General features: G+C 34.1%; 1 protein-coding gene across 8 annotated transcripts in view; it reads right to left on the reverse strand.

Moving 5' to 3' along the window:
* The window catches only part of ATG5 (autophagy related 5), a 142,144-nt gene that overhangs the window by 111,637 nt on the left and 17,061 nt on the right, over positions 1 to 13,446 (reverse strand). For all 8 annotated transcript variants that reach the window (XM_025294664.2, XM_025294660.3, XM_045161962.1 and 5 more), the window contains 2 exons: positions 10,107 to 10,234; positions 597 to 675 (listed from right to left, as the gene is read on the reverse strand). In XM_025294664.2, the coding sequence (XP_025150449.1) occupies positions 597 to 675; positions 10,107 to 10,234 (207 nt within the window). The remainder of the gene's footprint in view (positions 1 to 596; positions 676 to 10,106; positions 10,235 to 13,446) is intronic.

Here is a 13,446-nt window from a genome sequence, read left to right on the forward strand (position 1 = left end):
GAGAAGGGGTCCAGTCCTTCAGCAGTACTTGTGAACTGCTTATGTGGTGGGGCATGGAGAATCAGGGTGGTTAGACAGAAAGAGAGATGAGATTTTTATAAAATACTGAGACAAAATTAGGTTACAATAAAACTAGCCTGGAATCTTGAAAAACCACAGGAACTAATATTTCTCAAAACAGACTTATATCAAGTCTTTGGCTTTCTGTCTCCTAACTCTTCTCTTCATTCCATCAAAACAGCCTTAGAGTTACTCATTGTTAGGTTGCCTCCTTCCCCATTCTCATGCCTACATGCACTCTGGATTTTGCTGTCCCTATTTGAGATTTTTTTAATGAAAATAATTCCAAAATATTTAATTTCAAACATGGAGTGTCTAGCTCCAATAAAGAACAGGCACTCATACATTAAATGTTTAAATGGTTGTGCCAAAAGTAAAAAAGAAATTGAAGGACATCTTACACATAAACACAAATGGTAGTTTAGCAAATAAAAGTATCATGGGAAAGCATAACAACTTAAAATTCTACTCTAAGGCTATTTATTAAGTTTATTAATTTATTAAGAGACAAATGGAATATGCTATATAGACTATACCTTAAAATGTACTGTGATGTTCCAAGGAAGAGCTGAACTTGATGCAAGAAGATCAAATAGCAAACCAATTGGATAATGCCTAAAAATTAAAGAGTACATTATAAGAAAAAATAAATATTTAAAGTTAAACTACAAATGCAAAATAAATTTCAAGTACATTTTAACATCAAGTATTAGGGGACTTTAACCACAAATCACAGGAAGGTGATATTTTACAGTTACTTGCTTGGGCTAGTATGGCAAGTTTTCAGGCATCAGGGTTTTATTCCCCACTAGCCATTTCATTCCCCAGGGAATTTTCAATATATTGAAACTGTACTAAGAAACGTTTTATCAGGCATGAGCACTGTTATGTCACAGTATTGCAACACTTAATTATCGTATTAGTATTCATTTTGGATGATGAGCTTTTTTTTAAAACAACTTAAATTTTACAATTTTAAGAACTGAGAAGAGTACCTAAAGGGGCATGAAATCACTTATTTTGTACTTATTACTATTAACATTACAGCATATAAATTTCTAATCTTCTCTTTATGCAAATAATTCTAAATATAGATTAGGCTTATCCTTTACAAACTGTTATAACCTGTTTTATTTTATGTACCAATATGTCAATATTTTCTAAAGTCACTGAATATTCTTTTATAACCTAAATCTAAAGTTTAAAAAAAAAAAAATTAGCGACTTCTAAATAAGAGAACATTTCCTAATATAATCATTACTCACAGGGAAGCAAATTATTTACAATACAGATCTTGCAGACTTCAAAGAACAAACCTTATTTTTTACACCCTTTTAAAGAATCTAAAGTAACTTAATTATCAAAATTAAATAATCCCCCCAGCAAAGGCCAATAGAGGACTGCTTGGTTTTATGCACAGTCTTATTCTTTCCTCCATAATATATTAGTGAATTACTCCTAGGTTTAAGAGTGGAAAACTTTGAAAATACATCAGTTTATTTCAAAATGAGTGACCCAAATATATTACCTGACCAAAATTCAAATATTAACTAACAGTATTTATGTTTGCCTACTATACAAACAAAATTATAATCTACATAATGTAATTGTGGAAAAATCATCAGTCATTAGAGATCATATTTTTATTTAAAATGCATTCAGGATGAATGCCTTGCTTGTAAAATAAAACAGTGAGTAGTTTTAGTCATGTATGTGTTATATCTCTTTATAAAACCCTCAAACTTTTAACTGAATGCCAGTAACTAACACAAATCTTTCAAAACTAGAAATGAATATTATTTTGGATTAACTAAATTACAGCATACTTTCTTTAGTAAATTCTGAAATCAGGAAAAAATCCAGCCTCAGTTAAAAACTGAAATAAAAACAGTAATTTAAAAAATACTGCACTATAAACAAGTTATAGATCCTAAACATTTCTTGTCCTTCTCTCTGACCTCTTAAAATTGTACAAGCTCTATGTAACGCCATACATTTTCACAAAATAGACCTTTTTTAAGTCTTCACGTCCCTCTGAGGTATCTGCAATCAGATTAAAAATGAATGTGGGTACTTAAACTAAAAGAGCATACTGTCTTCCCAACTATATGGGCCTCCCCAGTGGCTCAACTGTAAAGGATCCACCTGCAACACGGTAGACACAAGGGATGATTTGATCCCTAGGTCGGTAAGATCCCTTGGAGGAGAGCATGGCAACCCACTCCAGTATTCTTGCCAGGAAAATCCGATGGACAGAGGAGCCTGGCGGGCTACGGTCCATGAGGTCACAAAGAGTTGGACATGACTGAAGCGGGTGAGCATGCACACATCCACATAGTTAACCTATTGGGTAGATTCACCAATAAGCCCATAAAATGACTAACAATTCAGTGTTGTACACATACACAAATTCTTAGGTTAAATCAAATATTATTTTAAAACAACCTATAATACCATATAAAAATCAAGTATAATTTTAAAAATAAGTATTTGAGTCAGAATACAAGTTATATGTATTAAGATTCAATGATCAATTATTTTTTACCCTCAATATTAAAAAAAACAAACCTGTAAGTGCACAGAATCTCAAACAGGGTAGATGAGAGCTACTGAATGCATAAATCAAGATCCACAGAATAGTTAACCCTTGTTATACCAATAAAAATCCAATGGGCCCAATATTAGATTGTGAACTTCTTTTCTGTGCAGTTATAACTATTTTAAGATTAATATTTTATAACTTTCTTTCTTAAAAGTCTTCCAAAAATCACAATGAAAACTCACTTAAAAAAAAAAGGAATAAGATTAGCAATTGCCATATGAATTCACTGGACCTTTTTATAAATCTAAGATATACTGTGACATCTTGATGATCTTATTTTTTTCCTCCATCTTGAAAAATTTTGCTACTTCATTCCAGGAATTATTTCATCATTATCAATTATTCCTAACTGGAAAAAAAGATTGATAAGATTAGTAAGAATGGAAGAATAATGTTATACCTAGAAGAAAGATATAATAATTATCCTTCTTCCATTTTCTTACTTTGTCACCTAAAACATTATATCGTATTTCAACAAAGTATAAAATAAGGATGCAGACCTCATCTTTGGAGTCTGCTTTCAGCTCTCATTAACACAGGTGAAAATTCAAAATGTTTTATTTTCCACCTATATTGACAGAGAAAGACTTCACAATTAGATAAATCAGAAGAGTTTTGCAAAGAGACACAAACCAGTACTTTAGATTTTAATGACATTGGTAAAATGATCATTTAAGTAAAATCTCAGACTATGAGTCTTTAGATGATATCCTTTCAATGAATTTTATAAAACTCAAGAACTAATGAATGAACAGTGTATTTCTAAGGACATATGGCATTCTTATCCACATAATCAAAGAAAGTATTTCTTCATATAGTATTTTATGAGTAGAACCTAAACTATTTCATTTTTGAAAAAGCAAGAGTGTCAGTATTCTTATCTTTAATGCTATATGTACACTGCAATTTTCTTGACAGTTCAGTTCAGTTCAGTTCAGTCGCTCAGTCCAACTCTTTGTGACCCCATGAACTGCAGCACGCCAGGCCTCCCTGTCCATCACCAACTCCCGGAGTCCACCCAAACCCATATCCATTGAGTTGGTGATGCCATCCAACCATCTCATCCTCTGTCGTCCCCTTCTCCTCCTGCCCTGACAGAAAGTGGGCAAATGTTAAAGGCAGATTTGTAAACAAAGATGACTGGAAGGAATTAGATGATGTAGAAATTAAAAAGAACTGGACTGAATGTTTACTCATATAAAAAAGAAATTATTTTACAATATAATCATGATATAAGGCTTTAATAATTTTGCAAAGCACTGCTGTTAAGTGCACAATGAGCCAGAAGTAATGATAAGCTAGAACCTCACAGAGGTCTATTTGAATGTTTGATAACTAATGAGCAGTTATTTGCATTGAGGATACTGCCCATTTTTGATATATATAGATTCAAAACCAGCGAAAACATGGAGCAAAAATTTGAATTTCTGTATTTAAATGCTTAGTAAAATTTCTAATAAAGTTATTATACACCATTCCTTTATTCTTCTCTATATTATTTATAAAGTGACTTAAATATACATATATACACACACATACATTTTAAAGTTTACTGGTCTCAGTAAATGATGATGATTTTTCCTGATATACTAAGGATTAGGATGGAAATTTAAGTATGATACTTTTAAAATATATTAAAATTTAAAACATGTAAAATATTACCAAAAAGCATTCTAAATAAAATAATATCTAATAGTTAACCTGTAACAAACATTAAAAATAAAACTAAGCCAGAAAAATACAGGAGTAAAATAACTATTTACTTATATATATTGTCAAAGTATACAGATCATATGTGGATCATCAATGCAGTTGTTTATGTCAGAATGATTTTGATGCAAGTATACTAACTCCAAACAAATACACCACCTGAATTAACTGGTTCCAAGATTCCTTATTTCTGGTGAATCTATTAATATGCAAGAAAATCTAAAAAACAGAACTGGGTAACAGTTAAAGTACTGGCTTAGTCTTACACTATAATCTGATTTATGTCAAAAATTTCAAAAGTAGTAATTTGCACAATTCTTCTAAATGGATAGTCTATATAGTTTTGTTGCTGCTGCTAAGTCGCTTCAGTCGTGTCTGACTCGGTGCGACCCCATAGACGGCAGCCCACCAGGCTCCCTCATCCCCGGGATTCTCCAGGCAAGAACACTGGAGTGGGTTGCCATTTCCTTCTCCAATGCGTGAAAGTGAAGTCGCTCAGTCGTGTCCGACTCCTAGCGACCCCATGGACTGCAGCCTACCAGGCTCCTCCGTCCATGGGATTTTCCAGGCTCCTAACCTATAATACAGAAACCACATAAGCCATAACTATGAGTAAATTGTAATGTAGCCTTTTGGCTGTTACATTGCTACTCCTGCCAGTTTAACCTAAATTTAATAGAAAAGGAAATAGTGAGGACTTGAACCTGAATATACCCAGAAGACACAACCAGGAGAGGTTCAATCTACTGTGCAGTAAAAACTGACTGCACCAGAATAGTGTTACACCTACTTTCACATTTTATTCTTTTTTTTCTTCCTTAAATTGCTCTAGCCTTTTCTAAATTCAATCCTCAAAATGAATTAACAATTTTTCTGCATAAGTTGTTGCTTCTTTACCCTTTTATTACTGGTAAAACACATGAACATATTGTACATGGTATAGCAGTAACAGGTATTCTTTGAGGTCAGCCAAGGGTGCTCATTCTAGTCTAAACATCTGAATTAGATAGCAAACCAGTATTTTAAGACTAGCATTGAAAGGAATGTTCCCTACATTCTAGAGAACTATTGTCCCACTCCATTTCATTTAAATAAATGCATTCTATTCATAAATTTGCTACATTAGTGATTCACTGAAAACAGGATTACATTTTAATAAATAAAAAAAGGTTTAACTCAAATGCAAACCAAAGTAATTTAATGAATACAATCTATTTTGCCTTTCTCTGTGGTACAAACACAATTACAGGCTAGCACTGTGTGTCTCAGCTTTCTAAGTCTATTCTTTTGCATGAAAAAGAAAAGAAATAACCAACTAAAGGGATATTACATGTGTAAAATGCTAATAAGTAAGCCACATTTCAAAAATCTAGTTTACAGAATAATTTATAAAATTCTAAAAATTCACCACCTTAGAAAAATGACTAGATTTAAGAGAAGGGCCTGGACAGTATTTACAATTAAGCTGTAAAAGTTATTTTGTTAAAATTCACTTTTGAAATCACATAGATACAGTATTAAATTCTGAGTCAATGGATATAGTATGTCTACAACCTCAGATCTACATCAGTATTTGTTGCTTTTCTTTAAATTCAAAAGGTAGTTTCAACAACTTATTTCCAACAGTCAGTCTTGAAAATAAGTCAGTTTATACAAAACATTAATATCCCAGTAGAGACATGTTTTACAGTTGACAGAGAACTTTTTCTAAATTTTGTACCTAGAGGCCTAAGATCTAACGAGCATTAGGATATACTAACAAAGTATTCTTTAAAGAACCAAGATCTTTTCTCTTAAAATAAGCCTAATATAAAAGTAACAAATTTGAACACGAGTTACGGTAACAAGAACCTGTGTCTGACTCTTGTAAGAAACTCTCTCTTAAAGTGTAATGTTAGAGCACCCTCTGCTGACTAATAAACTCAAATACTCTTAAGAAAGTGATCCTTAATTTAAGATCAGCTTTTTTCATTTCCCATATAATTTTTAAACATTAAAGACATAAAGAATGTAGAGGATAAAGCACTAAACAGATAAAGCCTCCTTGGCACCTCTTTACAAATGGACAATATATTAAGTATTCAGTATATGCATACCACTGTTCTTAAATATTTTTCTATTCTAATATGGACAATTTAAAATGTAATTAGAACATACAGAATCAGAGAAAACAACAACTAACAGAATTATCACCACATATAGCAAAAAGATCCCTGAACTGAGAGCCTCAATATATGGTCCTACTTGCTCATTTGAGTAAGTTATTTTATTTATTTGAGTCTCAGTTTTATCAATAAAAAACTTATTTAGATTCATTTATTCATTCAACAAACATTTACTTAGCACCTCTTCTGAGCCACTGCTTAAGCTACAAAGCACCTGCTCAAGCACCTCACACAGATGATTAAATATCTGCAAAATAATTAATATAAATAGGAGAGAGGGTTATTATAGAGAGAAAGAATATCAATTTATACTTTCTTCCTTCTTTTAGGAATTGTCTAAACTGGTATTCGTTTAGAATTTGAATTTACTTAAAACTCCAAAGAATTAAGCATAAGGCAGATATCATCCTCCTCCTCAAATAAATGTTCCTCTAGTCTTTTTTTGATAAATTTTAATAATTTTATTTATTTATTTTTGGCTGTCGTGGGTCTTCATTGCTGCATGGGCTTTTCTCTAGTTGTGACAAGAGAGGGCTACTCTTCATTGCAGTACTCGGGATTTTCATTGCGGTAGCTTCTCTCATTGCAGAGCATACGGTCTAGGATGTGCAGGCTGGGAGCAGTTGAGGCTCCCAGGTGCTAGATCACAGGATCAATAGTTGTAGAGCACAGGCTTAGCTGCTCTGCACCATGTGGTATCTTCCCAGATCAGGGACTGAACCTGTGTCTCCTGCACTGGCAGGCCGACTCTCCACCACTGAGCCACCAGGGAAGTCCTCCTCTACTCTTTAGTCATCATTATGGTCTCAAAAGTCCAAGTCTTATAAACCTTCAGTGGGAGCAGCTTCTGTACAATGATTATCCTATCCTATGAAGCCCATTGCTTAAACGCTAGGTAGATATTGACAGCCTATTTCCAGGAAAATAACTCTTATCACATAGGAGAAAACTGCTATGGTTCGGAGCAAAAAGAGAAAAGGTCAGAACTTAGTCCAGAGGCTTTGGATTACATTCATGCCTCAGTAAATTATTCATTTCTCAAATACACAGAGTACCTAACAATACTAAAGGAAACGTATCAAAAGCAGTTAAAGGGCTTCCCTGGTGGCTCAGTGGTAAAGAATCCAGCTGCCAATGTAGGAGACATGGATGTGATCCCTGATCTGGAAAGATCCTACATGCTGCGGGGCAACTAAGCCCATAAGGCACAACTATTGAGCCTGTGCTCTTGAACCCAGAAGCTGCAACTACTGAGCCCATGTGTTGCAATTACTGAAGCCCACGTGCCCTACAGACAGTGCTCAGCAACGAAAAAAGGCCACAGCAATAAGACTGTACACAGCAATGAGAGAGTAGCCCCAGCTCTTACAATGACAGAAAAGCCCACATAGCAATGAAGACGCAGCACAGCCAAAACAAATAAATAAAACTATAAAAAAAATTTTTAAATAGCCATTAAATGAGTGCACAAGACATAGCTATGAAACTGATATCATACATAAAAAGTTAACACCCCCAAAACTAAAATGAAGACAATGTGAACACAACTGCATTCACATAAGCTCTCTAAAAGGAAAAATAACTTTGCTCTTTAATAAAAGATTTTCAGAAAGGATAAATAATGATAAAGTAGGAACACATATCTTGAAGACAACGTAACAGGGAGAAATGGGACCAAATGTCATTTACTGATATCATATATAGAATACAAACCTACAAAAGACAAATCACATCAAATACAAAAATAATCACCACACAAGATGAATTAAAATAGCAGCTCAAAGATGAAGACGTAATAACCATTTACTATAAAAGCTGAGTTGAAGTTTCTCATCTCTTCCAAAGTTTCTCAATTGGAGGTGGTTTTGCATCCCATGCCCTGCAACATTTTTATTATCAATACTGGCAACAGAAGGTAGGGGCCAGGGCTGCTGCTAAAAATACTGCAACATACACAGTAGCCCTTCCACAACAAAGAATTACCTGGCTTCAAACGTTAATACAGCCCTTGTTGAGAAACCATGCTTTACAATGATAAAACTAAAAAGCCCACTGTCAGTCACATCAGTTCTTCTTATGGTAATCGGTAACTGTAGCCTGCCAGGCTCCTCTGGCCATGGGATTTCCCAGGCAAGAATACTGGAGTGGGTTGCCATTTCCTTCTCCAAATTGACAACTAATGCACATTAAGCAATACAATTTCAATATCCAACTATAATATAGATAGAACTGTCAAGAACATAGATATATCCTATTGCTACTCACCCACAATCTTTCCCCCTCCTTCCTTTCCCTCTACTCTCCTGATCCTTGCTGCTCTTATACTTCTTTTAAGCCACCTTCCCATTCCAAAACCTCCAATTCTTCTGAGAAATAAAAAGAAAACAGAAAACATTGACTTATCTATGCTGCCTGAGGTCTAGAATTATTCAAGAGTCATGAGTCTGATAATGTGATTATGAAGATCCGTATTCTGTTTTGATTAAAAAATGAACATTATACCAAAAAAAAAAAGGTTAGTGACATGACCCATGACTGAATACAAGATATTACCTTGTATGTTTCTGAATCATTAAGATAAATCTAACTACTCTTGGGAATTAATCAGCACAAGGTGAGTTCCAAAAGTTCACTCCTTATTTCTAAATGATCCTTGGATTCAAGACAGTTGTACTTATTACATATCTACTAGCTTTCTTTTATTTGCTTTAAGCCTCTTTTAAAACTCTTCATTTTTTACTATTCCCAGATTCAGACAGCAAATCCATTATTAAACTATTTATATTCTTCGTATTTCACTTAAAGCTTGACTCAGTCTGTACCTTTTTCATTTAACTACACCTATATGGAACCATTTCAACACCTATATCTCAGCATATCTTGGGTCATTTTATTCTTCTTCCTGTAACTTCTTCAATTTCCTTAAATATTTTTGGAAGTACAATGACCAAAGCTCCCGGTAACAGAGGAAGCACAAAATTACATCATCTGTAGATAGATAAGCCCAGATTTGGGATTTATTTTCAGTATGTTTCTGAAAAAGGATATTTATTTTAAATGTTTCTGAAAAAAATAGTACTCTGATATATCATCAAAATTATTTTTCACATAAAAAGGAAATCAATATACTGTAACTACTAGACCAAAGCTAAGCAACATAGCACAGTGGTCAACTGTATGTGGCAATCAGTTTGAAAGATGCCCCTCCAGGTATCATGTGTATATAAATATCTGTTTATAAAGATTTTAGAGACAGAAACAAAACTGAATAGTATCACAGAGTGACTTATTCATATTTTAAATATATGTTAAAAAAATAACCAAATATACTATTACCATGTCATATAAAAAAATCTATTGATGAAAATATATAAATCTGTCCCAGGCATCCAAATAGAAGGCAGAAATATTTCCAATAAAATATTTTAGCATTGATTTAAAATCCACTGTATTATAGAGCTAGACTAGTGATTTCTTGCACACAACTCATAAAAAACTGCTTCAAGGCACTATATCTTCTTAAAGCTATCATATACTCAATGCTTAATAATGCAGAAAAATTCACTCACCATTTCAGTGGTGTGCCTTCATATTCAAACCATATCTCACTAATGTCCTCTTGTCTCATAACCTTCTGAAAGTGCTTTTTCACTTTGTCAGTTACCAACGTCAAATAACTTACTCTTGGCAAAAGCAACTGAAATGAAAATTTATAAAACCATATTTATTTACTATTTTTTTAAAAAGAAATACACTAATAGGCTTTTAAACTACATTTTGAATATTCTGAAAAACAGCCATGTTTTTTTGCATTATTTTGAATATTATAACAAAGCAAACTGTTTTTTATAGAAAATCAAAGGCTAAAGGTTAAGATGACTTAAAATTTCTTTTTTGATGTATAGCTTATAGGGTAAATGCCTAGAATAAACAAGTCTATGTGTAATCCTTCTGTAAAAGTTTTTTTCCAAATAAAAATACAACGCAATCAGAAGCCATACTATTTAGCATACTTATTAGTTCTATAAAATTTAACTTGAAAATTATTTAATATGATTCACCTGAGTTAATTCCACTCTGGGAAGATAATCACCTCAGTGTAATGTACACTTTGACTTATCAATCAAGAGTTCTCAGTTAATCCATCATATTTTGATAATCTACTGTGTACTGACTCAGTTGTGTGAAGAACACCAAGGCAAGGACATAATCTATCCTCATCTACAAGGCTAAAATAAAGTGGAGGTTAAAAAGAAAAAACTCTTAAAAAGTACTTACAAAACTACTTCATGGCAGCAACAGAAAGGCCTTTAAAGGTCAGCTAGAAGATTTCATTTGATAAACAATGAAGCCCACTATGATACCACAAATAAAATGATATGATGAGAAATAGTGAAAAAAGTGAAAGTGTCAGCTGCTTAGTCATGTCTGACTCTGCAACCCCATGGACTGTAGCCCACCAGGCTTCTCTGTCCATAGAATTCTTCAGGCAAGAATACTGGAGTGGGTAGCCATTCCCTTCTCCAGGGGATTTTCCTGACCCAGGGATCAAATTCACATTGCCCACATGCAGGCAGATTCTTAACCATCTGAGCCAGCAGGGAAACCCCAAAGAGAAACAGTACTTGAGGGTTATTCTAACCATTGTATATAAAAGACTGCAATAAGATTCTAGACAGGAGATCTATTAAGGAAATACTACATGAGATGAGAAAGAAGGAATGGAAAAGTAGGGGAGGCCTGGAAATTAGAACAAATTTTGGTGATAACTAATGAAGAAATCTGAAGGAGGTAAGACATGTTAGATGACTAACTTTTGAGCTACACATTCACATCTTTAAATGCAATAAAGCACAAGCTTAGAATATAATACTGATGAACTGGGGTCCTGCTAGTGTCAGTCAACACTAATCTGTCCTTATGGAGGCTGGACCTACTTGAGCTTTGCAGAGAGAAAAGTCTGGAAAGGAACACTGAGGATGGTATAGTAAGGACTGGAAGTATGAAGGCCATCAGTATTATTCCCCCCAGGAAAGGAGCCCAGAAAGAAAACATAAGAGAGCAATGATTTATTTAAAGAACCTACAAGTAGATTAAAGGAGGAACTTGGCAAAAATTCATGTATTCTCCTTTGTAGGAGAAGCTCTAGCCATTTCTTGCTTTCCTAAGGTTCTGTTTTCTTTTGGTGGTAAAATGGTTTGTTACTCTCTTTCAGCTGCTTCTGTGAATGGAACTCTGTATCACTTTTCATGTTGCTTATTCAAAGTTATGTTTTTTTGATCAGTGAATCAAATAGAATTATGTACTGGGCTGGGGACTATATACAAAGAGAAATATTCTAGTTCAGGGATCGATACTTAATCAATGAAGATAGAGGTGACAGGCTCCAGTTAGGTAAGAGAACATTACAGTGGTCCTAGGGGCTACAAGGTAAAGGATGTGAGTGGTAGCTGGAATGTTCCAGTATGGAAAAAAGGTGCTCATATTAGGAATAAGCTGTAGGATAGTAGTGTGAATTGAACAGAACATAAGTTCCACTTTTTAAAAGATTTTTAAATTTTTTGGTCATGCCACACAGCAAGTGCAATCTTAGCTACCTGACCAGGGAGGGATCAAACCCACGCCTTGGTGTGGAAAAATGGAGTCTTAACCCCTGGACCGCCAGGGAAGTCCCAGAAGCTCTTCTTTTATTATATAATGAAACAACTAAAATGTGATTAGAGAAGAAAAGAAAAAGGAAACTAAAAGTTACTAAGTATAAGGAAAAGCACTAGTTGTTTTACAGGAAGTATTATTATCACTTCTATTTTACATACAGCTTTAATATTAGTAACTTGTCAAAACCATATTCTATTAAAGAAATCACAAAGAAAAATTCATTAGTGTCACAAATGACAGAATCAAGTACAGATATAACATGGACAGTCTCTAAGAAATTAAAATATCATGGTAAATTAGCCATTTTTAAAAAATAAATAAATATAATCTATTCGTACAACAGTTCTGTATTATTAAGTCTAGGACTTTAACCAGTTTGTTGGGCATTACATAGTTATCTACTCTGTAGAGAATGATATTCACCTACGGAGATCCTAAGAAGGAAGATAAATCAGGAAAAAATGAGTGTGGGTATCAGCTCTTGATTTTGGAAAGACCTATACTACATGTACAAGGTTCAACTGCTGCTGCTAAGTCACTTCAGTCGTGTCTGACTCTGTGTGATCCTGTAGACGGCAGCGCACCAGGCTCCCCTGTCCCTGGGATTCTCCAGGCAAGAACACTGGAGTGGGTTGCCATTTCCTTCTCCAATGCATGAAAGTGAAAAGTGAAAGTGAAGTTGCTCAGTCGTGTCCGACTCTTAGCGACCCCATGGACTGCAGCCCACCAGGCTCCTCCGTCCTTGGGATTTTCCAGGCAAGAGTACTGGAGTGGGGTGCCACTGCCTTCTCCGCAAGGTTCAACTCGAGTTGCTGAAAAATTCACACATGATTTTCATGATACAAAAATTTCTTTCCAATAAGGAATTAGTAACATTAGAATTTAAGCTCCATTAAGACAAGGGTTTTCATCTGTTTTGTTCACAGCTAACATTCCCAATGGCCAAAATAGTGCCTGCTTTATAAGAGGCGTATAATAAATATTTGATAAAGAATCAGAGATGCCAAAGGTTAAAAGAGTGACAAAAGGTCAAAAGTGATAAATTTTAAAAGAATGCTCATTCATAAGACAGAATCCACACTCACACTAAAATGTAGCTGGAATCTTCTGTTCTACATTGGCCCGTGGGAGTAATCTATAACTAATATAAATATAGTAGCACTAAGAAAAAACTAGAATAGGTACAGATACAGTTTATCCAGTAAATATTCAAATAGGTAAAATGGAAAGAAAATAACAACAAAAGCATAA

Source organism: Bubalus bubalis, chromosome 10 (assembly GCF_019923935.1).
Source record: "Bubalus bubalis isolate 160015118507 breed Murrah chromosome 10, NDDB_SH_1, whole genome shotgun sequence".
Classification (NCBI taxonomy): Eukaryota; Metazoa; Chordata; class Mammalia; order Artiodactyla; family Bovidae; genus Bubalus; species Bubalus bubalis.